Source organism: Delphinapterus leucas, chromosome 11, assembly GCF_059928025.1.
Source record: "Delphinapterus leucas isolate spDelLeu-1000000601 "Yukka" chromosome 11, BTC_Dleu_Yukka2, whole genome shotgun sequence".
Taxonomy (NCBI): domain Eukaryota; kingdom Metazoa; phylum Chordata; class Mammalia; order Artiodactyla; family Monodontidae; genus Delphinapterus; species Delphinapterus leucas.
Genome location: NC_143139.1, coordinates 82,735,447 through 82,751,035, shown reverse-complemented (window position 1 = coordinate 82,751,035; position 15,589 = coordinate 82,735,447). Strand labels below are relative to the sequence as shown.

Here is a 15,589-nt window from a genome sequence, read left to right as displayed (position 1 = left end):
TTGCTTTAGTAAGAGAGGCCACTCTCTTACAAGAGTCCTGCCTTAATAAGCGATGCTTGTTAAGTTACTGAACTGGTTAAAAAAAAATAGAGGGAGATAGGTGATTTTTAAAAAAGAGGAAATACTCTAGATTTCAAAGAAACCAAACCTATAAAAGAATAAAAGAATTTGACTAGGTTATTGCCCCCAATAACCTAGTTAAATACCCTGTTATTTTTGTCCCCCAACAAATAACTCTTTACTTTATAGTCCAAAATCCAACCAAATCTGAATTATTTAGACGGGGAATAAACCATTTCTTAAGGTCATTCTGATTTCCATAGATACACTTGCTTTTCGATTCAACTATCATCATGAAGGAAAGAAATTATTCAATGCCCTTTGACCCACCCTAGGCTGGGCACCTATCTGCTACAAACACTCTCTTAACAGACACTGACATGGATTCATATATATAGATCAAGAGGGCAGAGCAACAATGAGAGAAAGAAGAACAAAAACACCCCAAGTTAGCAGAAGGAGAGAAATCATAAAGATCAGAGGAGAAATAAATGAAAAAGAAATGAAGGAAACAATAGCAAAGATCAATAAAACTAAAAGCTGGTTCTTTGAGAAGAAAAACAAAATTGATAAACCATTAGCCAGACTCATCAAGAAAAAAAGGGAGAAGACTCAAATCAACAGAATTAGAAATGAAAAAGAAGTAACAATTGATACTGCAGAAATACAAAGGATCATGAGAGATGACTACAAGCAACTATATGCCAGTAAAACAGACAACCTGGAAGAAATGGACCAATTCTTAGGAAAGCACAACCTTCCGAGAATGAACCAAGAAGAAATATAAAATATAAACAGACCAGGGCTTCCTTGGTGGTGCAGTGGTTGAGAGTCCACCTGCCGATGCAGGGGACGCGGGTTCATGCCCCGGTCCGTAAGGATCCCACATGCCGCAGAGCGGCTGGGCCCGTGAGCCATGGCCGCTGAGCATGCGCGTCTGGAGCCTGTGCTCCGCAACGAGAGAGGCTGCAGCAGCGAGAGGCCCGCATACCGCAAATAAATAAATAAACAGACCAATCACAAGCACTGAAATTGAAACTGTGATTAAAAATCTTCCAACAAACAAAAGCCCAGGACCAGATGGCTTCACAGGCAAATTCTATCAAACATTTAGAGAAGAGCTAACACCTGTCCTTCTCAAACTCTTCCAAAATATAGCAGAGGGAGAAACACTCCCAAACTCATTATACGAGGCCACCATCACCCTCATACCAAAACCAGACAAAGATGTCACAAAAAAAGAAAACTACAGGCCAATATCACTGATGAACATAGATGCAAAAATCCTCAACAAAATACTAGCAAACAGAATCCAACAGCACATTCAAAGGATCATACACCATGATCAAGTGGGGTTTATCCCAGGAATGCAAGGATTCTTCAATACACGCAAATCAATGTGATACACCATATTAACCAACTGAAGGATAAAAACCAGATGATAATCTCAATAGACGCAGAAAAAGCTTTAGACAAAATTCAACACCCATTTATGATAAAAATTCTCCAGAAAGTAGGCATAGAGGGAACTTACCTCAACATAATAAAGGCCATATATGACAAACCCACAGCCAACATCGTTCTCAATGGTGAAAAACTGAAACCATTTCCACTAAGATCAGGAACAAGAAAAGGTTGCCCAACCTCACCACTATTATTCAACATAGTTTTGGAAGTTTTAGCCACAGCAATCAGAGAAGAAAAAGAAATAAAAGGAATCCAAACTGGAAAAGAAGAAGTAAAACTGTCACTGTTTGCAGATGACATGATACTATACATAGAGAATCCTAAAGATGCTACCAGAAAACTACTAGAGCTAATCAATGAATTTGGTAAAGTAGCAGGACACAAAATTAATGCACAGATACCTCTTGCATTCCTATACACTAACGATGAAAAATCTGAAAGAGAAATTAAGGAAACACTCCCATTTACCACTGCAACAAAAAGAATAAAATACCTAGGAATAAACCTACATAAGGAGACAAAAGACCTGTATGCAGAAAACTATAAGACACTGATGAAAGAAATTAAAGATGATACAAACAGATGGAGAGATATACCATGTTCTTGGATTGGAAGAATCAACATTGTGAAAATGACTATAGTACTGAAAGCAATCTACAGAGTCAATTCAACTACCACCGGCATTTTTCACAACTAGAACAAAAAATTTTGCAATTTGTATGGAAACACAAAAGACCCTGAATAGCCAAAGCAATCTTGAGAAAGAAAAATGGAGTTGGAGTAATCAGGCTCCCTGAGTTCAGACTATACTACAAAGCTACAGTAATCAGACAGTATGGTACTGGCACAAAAAAAGAAATATAGATCAATGGAACAGGATAGAAAGCCCAGAGATAAACCCACACACATATGGTCATGCTTTCTTTGATAAAGGAGGCAAGAATATACAATGGAGAAAAGAAGCCTCTTCAATAAGTGGTACTGGGAAAACTGGAGAGCTACATGTAAAAGAATGAAATTAGAACACTCCCTAACACCATACACAAAAATAAACTCAAAATGGATTAAAGACCTAAAGGTAAGGCCAGACACTATAAAACTCTTAGAGGAAAACATAAGCAGAATACTCTATGACATAAATCACAGCCAGATCTTTTTTGACCCACCTCCTACAGAAATGGAAATAAAAACAAAAAATAAACAAATGGGACCTAATGAAACTTAAAAGCTTTTGCACAGCAAAGGAAACCATAAACAAGACCAAAACATAATCCTCAGAATGGCAGAAAATATTTGCAAATGAAGCAACTGACAAAGGATTAATCTCCAAAATATACAAGCAGCTCACGTAGCTCAATATCAAAAAAAACAACCCAATCCAAAAATGGGCAGAAGACCTAAACAGACATTTCCCCAAGGAAGATATGCAGATTGCCAATAAACACATGAAAGGATGCTCAACATCACTAATCATTACAGAGATGCAAATCAAAACTACAATGAGGTATCACTTCATACCAGTCAGAATGGCCATCATTAAAAAATCTACAAACAATAAATGTTGGAGAGGGTGTGGAGAAAAGGGAACCCTCTTGCACTGTTGGTGGGAATGTAAGTTGATACAGCCACTACGGAAAACAGTATGGAGGTTCCTTAAAAAACTAAAAACAGAACTACTATATGACCCAGCAATCCCACTACTGGGCATGTACCCTGAGAAAACCATAATTCAAAAAGTGTCATGTACCACAATGTTCATGCAGCTCTATTTACAATAGCCAGGACATGGAAGCAACCTACGTGTCCATCAACAGATGAATGGATAAAGAAGATGTGGCACATATATACAATGGAATATTATTCAGCCATAAAAAGAAACGAAGTTGAGTTATTTGTAGTGAGGTGGATGGACCTAGAGTCTGTCATACAGAGTGAAGTAAGTCAGAAGGAGAAAAACAAATACCATATGCTAACACATATATATGGAATCTAAAAAAAAAAAAATCTTTCCGAAGAACCTAGGGGCAGGACAGGAATAAGGATGCAGACGTAGAGGGGCTTCCCTGGTGGCACAGTGGTTGAGAGTCCTCCTGCCGATGCAGGGGACACGGGTTTGTGCCCCGGTCCGGGAAGATCCCACATGCTGCGGAGCGGCTGGGCCCGTGAGCCATGGCTGCTGAGCCTGCACGTCCGGAGCCTGTGCTCCGCAACGGGAGAGGCCACAACAGTGAGAGGCCCGCGTACCACAGAAAAAAAAAAAAAAAAAAAGATGCAGACGTAGAGAATGGACTTAAGGAAATGGGGAGGGGTAAGTGTAAGCTGGGATGAAGTGAGAGAGTGGCATGGACATATATACACTACCAAATGTAAAACAGATAGCTCGTGGGAAGCAGCCACATAGCACAGGGAGATCAGGTCAGTGCTTTGTGACCACCTAGAGGGGTGGGATAGGGAGGGTGGGAGGGAGACACAAGAGGGAGGGGATATGGGGATATAAGTATACATACAGCTGATTCACTTTGTTATACAGAAGAAACTAACACAACAATGTAAAGCAATTATACTCTAATAAAGATGTTAAAAGAAAAAAAAGAGGGCAGAGCAAAAATATTTACTCAAATAAGCTGAAAAGGGAATGGAGCCACAGTTTATTCCAGCCAGAAACAAGCATATGAGTGTTCTGTGGTAGAGAATGCTACTAAGCTGAAGCCAGAAGAACCAGATTCGAATCACCAAGTTTTCTCATCTTCAAATGTAGGAATTGTATTAAAGAGGCTCTCAGGTCCCTCAAGCAGTCAGAGTCTGTGATTCTATTTTAGGATTAAGGAGCCAAGGAATGGGGGCCAAGGACTATATACAGAGCAGCATTCAGACAGAACTGCTTCATCAAGGTGAGGGGGATGCAATTCAGTTCTTGTTTTCTGTTTGCCCCAACTTTTGCTTACTCGTGTTAAAATTCCCCCGGGCCAAATTGATTAAGTATTTAATCTAAGACCAGGTAAAACTGAATAACGGTGGGAAAACATCATCTCCCAAGATTACAATTTGTTATTTCATGCATGCAGGCAATAATTTAGCAAATATTTACCAAGCACCTGCTTTACGCAAGGCACTATGCTGTGGAGAACGTGCAAATGGGCAATTGCTGTCTGAACTTAAAATATGGTAGACTGTCTTGCTCAGTAAGGACATACATAACCAAAATCACATCACACACATAACCAAAACAAAATGGAGACGTTCCACAAGAGACCTACAAAGACCTGCGGTGGAAGTATAGCTTTCTGGCTTGGAATCCTGGTATCAGCTTAAAGAGGTTAATTTATTTCCCTTCAGTTTCCTCATCTATGATATGGGGATAATAATAATACCTAAAGCTGTTGAGAAGATTAAATGAGATAATAGACAAAAGCAGCTTAAGTTAATGCCTGGTACATAAGTAAAACCTGGTAAATGTTAGTAATCATTGTCATTATTATGGGAGTTTATAGGATTAAGTGGTTGATTTGACTCCAAAGAAGAAAAAAATTTCCTAAGGATGTAGCATTAGGACTGGACACTAAGAGATGAAGTTGGACAGGAAAAAGGAAGAGGAAGGAGAAAAGAGAGGGAAAAGGAGAGAAATCTTTGCCATAAGAAGTAGTTCAGGGCTTCTCTGGTAGCGCAGTGGTTAAGAATTCGCCTGCCAATGCAGGGGACATGGGTTTGAGCCCTGGTCGGGGAAGATCCCACATGCCGCGGAGCAACTAAGCCTGCGCACCACAACTACTGAGCCTGCGCTCTAGAGCCTGCGAGCCACAACTACTGAAGCCTGCGCGCCTAGAGCTGGTGCTCTGCAACAAGAGAAGCCACCGCAATGAGAAGCCGGTGCATCGCAACGAAGAGTAGCCCCGGCTCACCACAACTAGAGAAAGCCCGCACGCAGCAAGGAAGACCCAACACAGTCAAAAAAAAAAGAAGTAGTTCAATTTGGCTGGAGCGGAAAGTTCCTTAACGAAATGGTGGTGTGAAATACAGTTCAGAACACCATGTAGAAGTTTAATATAAATCATTTAACTTTTTTCCTATTAATTTCCCTTCATCCCGTCATGTCCTAGAAATATCAACACAGTTAAAAAATAGATCAAATGTTATTATTAATATAGATATGTAGTCAGCATTACGTCCTCAATGGGTAGATAAATCCAAGCATCAGAGTCCAAAAACCATATGGGTTTTCCCTGACCTTTTCTGGAAGCAATTTGTCAAGTCTGAAAAAGCACTAAGAATTCTTAAGTCTAAGAATCAGAAAACAAGTTTCAGGCCAAGTTAAAGTCACTTAACCCTCCAGGCCTCAATTTCCTCTTAATAAAAATGTATGTTACTATTACTTCAGGATGGATGGATAGAAGAAATACTAAAATGGTAGTATGGCCATTCTAGGAAGGGAAAAAACTTGCCAGCCTCCTTGAGTTGATATAAGACACAAATGCAATAATGGATGTGAACGCACGTTACATACCTAATAAGCATTACATAGAACCCAAGGTATTTTTCCTACACATCACACAGAAAGGCAAGAACTGCAGATGAGATGGTGGTGGTATGTGGTAAAAAGAATCCGGCTTTGTACTCAGACCAACTTGGGTCTGAACCCTACCAGGTCCTGTCATTTACTAGCTCTGCGGCCTGAAAGCAAAATAGCCTGAACTGCTATGCTTCTTTTGTGCTATTGCTGGGATTTTATCAGACAGGCAATGTGAATCCTGTAATGGTGTTTCCTCTCACTGCTTCAGCCACCTGGAAGCAGTGCAGGATCTAATTACATTTCAGAAACTCAGTTTCATTTTATTATTTCAACCCTTACTTCCCACTTTTGGATCATTGCGATATATTTTTTTTTTTTGAAAAGTGCCTCAGATTCTTCCCACCTGCCACCTTTTTTTTTTAAATGAAGCATAGCCTAAAAATTAATTTAATCATAATTTTACCTTTTCCATCAGCCCCCCACCCTCACCCCGACATCCCTAAACAGATTCTCTTGGACTTCTTGGTATGCCCTGCCTTTTGGAAGTGCTCAACAAATGGTTCTTAAATTAATAATAACATTGAAAAGTTCACAACTTAACTGGCAAATATCAGAAATATCCAAATGCTGTTAGACAAATCTAGGCCCAGTAAAAGCTAAATTTTATTATAGGTTTTCAGGACATTTTTAATACCAGTAATATTTTTAACATGCTGAACAAATTCTAATTTTCTACATTTATCTGCGTGTAATATATCATTTAGTCCTCACTGCATTCTTGTGAAATTGGTTTGGCAGGTATTATTTCTATTTTACACAGGGAAAGCAAGACTCACATGTCACTCCATGCTGTGGCAGAGCCACATTAGAACCAAGCCTTCACTTCTAACCCAGTGCACTTTTCATTCTGGCGCACTGCCTCTGGGGAATTCTGCAAACAGGCTGCAACTTACTTTTTAAAAAACAATATGTAAATGAATTAACAACGGGAACGTCTGCTGAAAAACCATATATAATAACATATCCATCAATCAGCAAGATATTCAATACATTTAAAATGTAGGTCATCAAATACTTTAAAAAATGGATCCATGTATGGAGGGCATGAAACATTTCCACTGTATTCCTGCTATCCAACCTCATCTCGAATTAGTTCTCCACAGGACCTATCCTAAAATAGGATTATAAACGGAGTTCTCTATTTGAGGGAAAAGAAAGCCATGTCACAAAAGGTGCAATGTAATATTTATCCCATGTACTCTAAAGAGCTATATATGGGAGTAGCTCCCCCTGCCTCCTGTCCCCCATCACACTCAGCCCAAGGGATGTTCCTGATTACCAAGTATAGAAAGCCCGCACTATTTACTCGTCTTATTTTGGACATAGGTCAAATATTTATTGCTAATAAAATCCGATGGCTTTTACGATCCCTGGGTCGTGAAGATAAGGATTAATACCTTGCTAATACTTTTGTTTTCCACGAGAAAGTCAACGAAGCAACGAGGAAGTAACCTCTTAAAAGTAACTTATCTCTGATCAATGCTACCAGTAATTACAGGATCACTAGCGCAACATTTGAGAAACGGACGGCTGAGTATAAAAGTGTTCAATGGGCATCTCGGGCTTGGCCAACCCAACCACAATCCCCGGAGCCAGGCGGGACGGAGCTGTGGGTGTTCAGTGCCCAGTGCGCAAAGGAACCGACTGCTTGTCCACCCCCCAGCTTGGCGCGGGATGGGGCGGCGGCCAGGCAGGCAGGCGCCCCCCGCTCCCGGTGGCCGAGACCGCCCGTCCGCCGCCCGAAGGAGAGTGGGGGTGGACACGGGACTGGGCAGTGACCTTGACAGCCCCTCCGCCCTCCGGGGGAGGCTCGGGGTGGACATGGGACAGGGTAGCGGCGTGACAGCCTCCGGGCGGGCCGGGGAACGCTCGGGGCGACTGCGGCGCTGGGGCAGAGGCGGGGTTAGCCCCTCCGCGGCCCCGAGAGGCTCGGCCGCGCGGGGGGCTCTCCGGGCGACTCCAGAGGCGCACCCGGGGCGGGGCGAGCTCGGCTCGGGCCGGGGACGCGGGGCTCCGGGGGAGAGCAGTTGAGGGTCCGCGGGCGGGCGGCTGGCCCTACCTCCTCGGTGACCGTGGGGCAGTAAGAGATGAGCAGGAGCGTGGTAAGCAAGTTGACGGCGAGGCCCAGGAGGGTGATGGAGTTGGGGGCCATCCACAGCGGGATCCACTGGAGCAGCCAGGTCCAGTAGAGCTGCAGCGGCGGCTCAAGCAACGAGACGCCCGCGGCGCTGTAGCGGTGTTCCTCCAGCCGCCGCAGCTGCGCCGCGCTCAGCGGCTCGGCCAGCGCCTTCAGCCAGCGCGGCGCCGGCCTGGCCCAGGCGCCCGCCGCCATGGCCGCCTGCGGGCCCCGCCGCTGCGAGCGAGCGCAGCCCGAGCCGGGCGCCCGGTCGGGGACAGGTGGAGGGAGGGGCTCGCGGGCCCGGGCCTGCGCCGGCCCGGTGGGACTCGCCGGTCGGACCCGCGGCGGAGGTCGAGGTCAGGCCGGGCCGCCCCTGGTCCCGGGGCCCCGCCCCCAGAGCTGCCGGCAGCGGGGGGGCGGGGCCTCGGGGAGGGCTCCGGGAGAGGGGGAGGGGCGAGGGGGAAGGGCGAGGGGGAGGGGCCGCCTCCGCCCTGCGAGGTGTCGGGGCAGGTGGGACAGGCACGCACTGGCCACCGGGTCACCGGGGTGGCTCCGCCGATCGTCACTTTCTAATTGGCGCGAAAAGGGCCCAGACTTCCCCAAGAGCCTGATGCACCTGCTTCTAAGACCCGATTCCTCTCCGGGGACGGCTGGTGACGCTCCCCAGAGGGAAGTCTCGACGGCTGGACAGTTAGAAGCGGGTTGCTCTAACTCATGCGGTGTGCACAGCTCAGATCTAGTGTGCGAACGCCCTGGCCTTTAGCCACACTGCAGGACGCCGCAGCCTGCAGAGCCGGGGGGTGGGGAGCGAGGTATTGTGTGAGAACATGATTTTTGCACGTCTTGGGTCACCGGCATGAGGTCTCCATCCGTCGGCCCAAAGAGAGGTCCTGCCTGATAAACACACGGGCACAGTTCTTTCTTCCAACCCCGAGGACTGGGGCCCTGGCTGTGTATTAGCTCTAGAGAGCCCTCACTTGCAGGTTCAGGGATCAAGGTTCAGGGTTCAGATTCCAAGGTACTGGACCTACCACTCAGGACTCAGAAACACCGTCTAACAAGGGGACTGAATCGTTGAAAGCCAAATAAATGCCTATTTGTCAGAGCATCCGATACCAATAATAATGGATATTTTTACACACACCCTTCGTCCCAAAGACAGGGATCCAGGTGGTATCTTCCACTGGCCTGCAGAGCAAGCATGCTTGCCACACAATGGCAGTTCACCAGCTCCTTACCTCACAATGCACCCATTTAGACAGGGGATAGCCTGTCATAAACATGTCATTTTGCACAGCCTTTGCCACTTGCCTTTTTCTTCACCTCCTGGTTCTTATCATTATGCACTTCTCTAAGGCATAGAATAAGCTCAGAAACTGCTTTCGTGATAGTTCGGTAGGGCAGCAGCTATCGGCAGGTGCAGTTTGTCCCACAGATTCCACCACAACACCTTGGAGACGGGCCAGCAAACTACTACCCGGCCCACCACCTGCTTCCATACAGCCCATAAGCTAAGTACAGCTTTGTAGACTTTTTTTGGCTGCCATTGGGTCTTCTTTGCTGTGCGTGGGCTTTCCTCTAGTTGCAGTGAACGGGGGCTACTCTTCGTTGCAGTACGCGGGCTTCTCACTGCTGTGGCTTCTCTTGCTGCAGAGCACGGGCTCTAGGTGCATGGGCTTCAGTAGTTATGGCACGTGGGCTCAGGAGTTGTGACACATGCGCTCTAGAGCGCAGGCTCGGTAGTTTTGGAGCCCAGGCTTAATTGCTACCCGGTATGTAGGATCTTCCCTGACCAGGGATCGAACCTGTGTCCCCTGCATTGGCAGGCGGATTTTTAACCACTGTGCCACCAGGGAAGTCCCTAGACTTTCAAATGACTGAAAAAAAGATTTTTTTCTGTGATGCAAAATTACATGAAATTCATATTTCTGTGCCAAGAATAAAGCCATATCTATTCCTTACATATTGTTTATGACTGCTTTCATGCTCCAAGGGCAAAGTTCAGTGGTGTGACAGAGAGCATATGGCTCGCCAAGTCCTACAATATTGACTGTCTGGCGTTTTACTGTAAAAAAGATTAGCAATCCCTTCCTTAGAGCAATATGAGGGTATCTGCAGACCAAACCATGCATTGAATATATACATCTCCTAATCTTTAATGTGAAAAACGATGCTGACAAATGCAGGAAAGGAATCAGAACGACAGAGATCCACTTTTAACTATGTGGGTTTTTTGTACAGTAAACTTGGAAATACCTATCTTTTAAATTAGTGCCATGAGTAAGCCAAGGAAAAGTCCTTTTCCAGGTAAATAAATTTAACTATATTACAGATAATTTCTAATATACATGAAAAACATCAGAAAGAATGAAAGGGCAAAATACCTTTTTCCCATAAATGGGAAAAAGGTATTTCCCTCAAATAAAATCCATATTGAACAGTACCCAGATCATATAAAGAATTCCTAAAAATCCACAAGAAATAGAAAAACAATAAACTAGATTTATGTTCCGATATCTATAACAAAACCCCCCAAACGTGGTGACATAAGCAAATAGAAGTTTATTTCTCTCTCAGGTAAGTTTAGAATTGACAGCCCAGGACTGGGATGGTGGGTCCATGGTCATCAGGAACCCAAGCTCTTCTGTCTTTCTGCTCCAACATCCTCACTCTGACTTCCACCTACAAGGTCATCTCTTGGTTGTGAACAGGCTGCTGTAGTGCCAGCCATCCTATTCGTATTACAAGCAGCAGGAAAGTGGAAGAGGGTAGGAAAAAAGCTGGATGCCACTCAACTCAGCCAGCAAAGTAGAATGCTTTTTCAGAAGTCCCAAACAACAGCTGTACATACCTCCCACTGGCCAGAACTTAATCACCAGCCTACCTAAGTTCAAGTGTAATCAAGGGAGAATAGATGGGTACAATCATTTGGTCAAACAGTCTGGCATTATCTGGTAAAGTTAACGTGCACATACTCTGTAACATCACAATTCTGATCCAGGAGTGTATCCCAGAGAAATTCTTGCATGTGTCCTAGGAAACACATATAAGACCATTCATAGCATCCTTGTACAGTAACCAAAAGCTGTAAATAACCTAAATGTCTACCAATTCTGAATGGATAAAACTGTGGTATTTTCACATAATTTAATAGTATTTAGCAAGTTTAATAAGCTATGCTTATTAACATAGATAAATTGCACAAGCATAATACTGAGTGGCAAAAAAGCTTACAGAAAAAATGCACAGTATGATTTCATTCATATACAGTTCGAAGACAGGCAAGATTTTGTGTTCAGGAATACGTACATATGTGGCAAAGCTATGAAGAAAAGGAAAGAATGACGAATACAATTCCAGAGAGTCGTTACTCCTGGTAGAGAGGAAGTAAGATGGGATTGTGGAAGGGCACACAGATGGCTTCAAAAGTATTGGTAATTGTATGAGTTAGGATACAAAACTACAGAGGCTGAAACAGGATAGATGTTAATTCTTTTCTCACCTAATTGGGTAGACAATCCAGGGCTGGTATGGCAGCTCCAAGGTGTCAGGGACACAGATTTCTTCCACTTTATTAGTCTGACAACTTACTGTGTTGCCCTTGTCCTTGTGGTCAGAAATAGCTGGCCACAACTTCCAATCAATTGGAAGGGGGAAAAGAGGGGAGACCCTGTGTTCCTTTCCTTTTAAGGGCATGGCCTAAAGATGCACACATCACCCTGCTCTCATCCCATTGGCCAGAACTTGGTCACACGGTTACATTTAGCTGCAAAAGAGGCTGGAAATGAAGTCTTTAGCAGGCCAACCGTTATTCCAGCTAAGACATTTCTATTGAAAAGTGGGGGAAGGGATACTGGAGTGTCATCTAGCTGTCTCAGCCACAGTTTTTAAACGAGGTAATAGGAACATGGTATTCATTTTAGTATTATTTATGCTATATGTATGTGTAATCCTTTTCTTTTGCAAATGTGGAATAGTTAAAAAGTAGTAAAAGTAATAAAAATTTAAAAAGCACATCTTCTTTAACACTCATGCTTCTAAGCTGCTTTTCACCTTTCCCATGGTTTTTATTTTTGGGGGGGCGGGGGGGAGCGGTTGGTGAATTTTTGGAAATTTCAAATTAATTCAAGGCATATCTGTCTAATGTCAGAGAAAAGTAGATTCGAGATTTCCTATCATTTTACCTCTTGCATCATGGCTTCCTTTGATTATCATGGTTTATTACACACTGGTTGATATATATATAATTTTTCCTTTTCCTGAACAAACATGGCAGCTTACATTTAGGCGTTACTATTCTATGCCAGGAACTGTTCTGAGCATCAGGAGTTATTTCACTTAATCCTCACAAAAATCCTAGGAAGCTGGTACCCTTGTTAGTCCCCATTTTGCAGATGGGGAAATTGGAACACAGTGAGGTTCAATAACTTGCCCATGATTGCTAGAATAGACATACAGCCAAGATTCCAGCCAATGTAGTCAGAGTCCAGAGCCTGCACTCCTACCTGTGGCTAAATGTCACCTAATAAGTTACATATATTAAATAGCAGACTTAGATGAGTATTTTTGTCAATATTAAGCAGTCCTTTTTCTATATATCATCTTACTAAATTTATTAAAACTAGTGATACATTCCCTTGCTCAGAGGACTTTGGTAAAGTCCAACCTCCCTAGCTTGGCATTCTAAGGTCCACTCTTCCAGTCTTATCTCCCAAGTGTCTCTTCCCTCACTCCCCTCCCTAACTCCGATGCTCCACCTTCATGGGTCCATTAGCTGTTCCTAAACATACCAAGCACTTCCTCATGCCCCCCCCACCTTTGCTCCCTGGGCTTAGGGAGTACCTTCCATCCTTCATCATCCCTAAAACACTGCTTATCAGTCAAGGCTCAGCTTAAATTCCTCCTTCTCTGAGATGGCCTCTCATATTCTTCCAGTTGCCCTCTCCTGCTTCCACACAGAGTACTTTGTACCTTGTGATCCAGTCTGTCTTGGGGCACTTATTTATGTACCGATCTGCTTCTTGTCCAGCCTCAGAGTATCAGGACCACATCCCTGCACTGAGTGTGTTCTTGAGTTCTTGGCACCCAGCAGACATCCATACTTTTAAAAACTCTTTGTTTTGAAATAGTAGATTCACAGAAAGTTGCAAAAATTGTACAGAGAGATCCCGTGTACTCATCCCCCAGCCTTTCCCAATGTCTTACGTATCCACAGTACAAGAGGCATCCACAAGTTTTTAGTTGATTGCTTATCTTGGTTTTACTACTGGTTCTTTTTGTGTAAATTGCACTCACATTTCAAATCTTCTTCCTCAGCGTCTTCAACATCTAGACCAACTTCCCACAAAATGTTATAGTCTCATATAGCCACATTAGTTTAGGTGTAAAATAACTGCTTCAAAAAGCCCCTGAATTTCATTGGTTTGGAAAAAGGCATGGATTGCAATCAAGAAATCACCTGGCTAGATTTGCAGTGTAGCAGAATTTTATCATTCAGGGAGTCAAGCTATCTGTGTAAGGGTTTAGAGCTTTGGACCCACAGGCTGGAGTATTTAGGAAGATTAGTATAGTTCTGTGGTATATACTTGCCTTTTCTCATTTACTTGCTTTGGTTTATTTTGTTTTTATAGGTTTGTACTTTGTGACTCTAAAGTCTAAATTTTATAGAACCATGGAACCTTACAAAATACACGAGCAGAATACAGTTTTCAATAACAGATTGACAAAAACCTTTGCTGTCTTCTCTAGAAATGCTTAATTTCTGGGACAAGGTCAGAAAAGCAAATTTCACAACAGAATCCCTCAGATGTTGTAACTGTGCTTTTTATCTGAAATCGCAAAAGTGATTTAGGGTTGGAAGTTGATTTCCCTCAGAGACACGGTTCTTAGCATTCTGCCCTATTTATATCCTTTAACTGTCTTTTATTTATTATCCTTTTCTGAGTTCACATCCTACTGCTTTAAAATGTTTTCCATGGTATGATCTGAGGAGCACTAGAGGGAATCTCCTTCCTCAAAAATTCCTTCTTCAGCAATCTGAGGTGCGTAAAGCCCCACAATGAGTTATTCCTATTTTGGAGTTGGGGCTTTTAGGATAAGCAGAGTAGGTCAGACTTCCATGTTAGGTTAGGTCATTATCAAAAACACCTTAGGAGGGCTTCCCTGGTGGCACAGTGGTTAAGAATCCACCTGCAAATGCAGGGGACAGGGGTTTGAGCCCTGGTCCGGGAAGATCCCACATGCCGTAGAGCAACTAAGCCCGTGCGCCACAACTACTGAGCCTGCGCTCTACAGCCCGCGAGCCACAACTACTGAAGCCCGTGCACCTAGAGCCCGTGCTCCGCAACAAGAGACGCCACCGCAATGAGAAGCCCATGCACCACAACGAAGAGTAGCCCCGCTCACGGCAGCTAGAGAAAGCCCGCGTGCAGCAACGAAGACCCAACGCAGCCAAAAATAAATAAATACATTTATATTAAAAAAAATAACACCACCTTAGGAGTGATGCTTTTATCAGAATGTCTTTCCTCTGAGACACCTGAGAGAGAATGGCTCCAAATAAATAGCCATGCAAGGAACTTGCGAGAAAGAGGGCTGAAGCTGCGCTCCCAACATGGTCGAGCACAGGAATCACCTGGAGATTCTGTGATAATTCAGGTTCTGAGTTAGCGGATCTGGAGAGAGAGCGGAGGGAAGCGTTTTCATTCCTAACAAGCTCCCAGGTGATGCTGATGCCGCTGGGAAGCGACCACATTTTGACTGATGAGGGGCTGAAGCATATTCAGTCTTCAGAGGCTTGGGTGGAGGCACAGCTCTGAGCAGGCCCCAGGTGGAAGGGGGATGGGGCAGAACGAGGAGACACAGGGCTGAGGACAATTAAAGGATAAGAAAGACCAGGCTGGCTCACTTAATTTTGGTTCAACCTGTCCTTTCCAGGGCAAAGAAGGGATATATAGATAGATATTAAATTTTTCTATTTTATTTTTCTATTATATATATATATATGTATATTGGAATTGAGATCTACTTGTTGGTCCTCAGTGAGGGTGTTTGTTGTTCATAGTTGATGAGACTTTTCTAACATTCTGCTGTGCTTCCCAGACTGGGATACCTTTAGCTCCCTGACAATATGCTTGGAACAACATCCATTTGAAGATCTGGGAAGGAAAAAATTACTTTTCTATTAAATAAACTCATATGTCATGGAGAAGAAGGTAGCATGTGGAAAAACTTTAATGAGTAGCAATGTGAGGGGTGGTGGCAGTGACTTCAGGCTGGGCTCTCACATCCTGTCCAAAGTTGTTCTTTCTTCTGCAGAGAGGAGGGCTGTCGAGGTAGACAGGGTGAAGAACCTGTGATGGAGATAATGCCCGCGA

At 43.8% G+C, this 15,589-nt stretch overlaps 1 protein-coding gene across 2 annotated transcripts in view; it reads right to left on the bottom strand.

The window, feature by feature from the left end:
• Positions 1-8,590, bottom strand: part of CHPT1 (choline phosphotransferase 1) — a 34,984-nt gene extending 26,394 nt beyond the window's left edge. The window contains exon 1 of one of the 2 annotated variants that reach the window (XR_002648279.3): positions 8,154-8,590. Coding sequence is in view for 1 of the 2 variants with exons in the window: in XM_022599820.2 (XP_022455528.1) it covers positions 8,154-8,426 (273 nt within the window). In the remaining variant the exon portion in view is untranslated. The remainder of the gene's footprint in view (positions 1-8,153) is intronic. The other variant, XM_022599820.2, reaches the window with a different exon arrangement.
• Between the last annotated feature and the right edge of the window lie 6,999 nt (positions 8,591-15,589).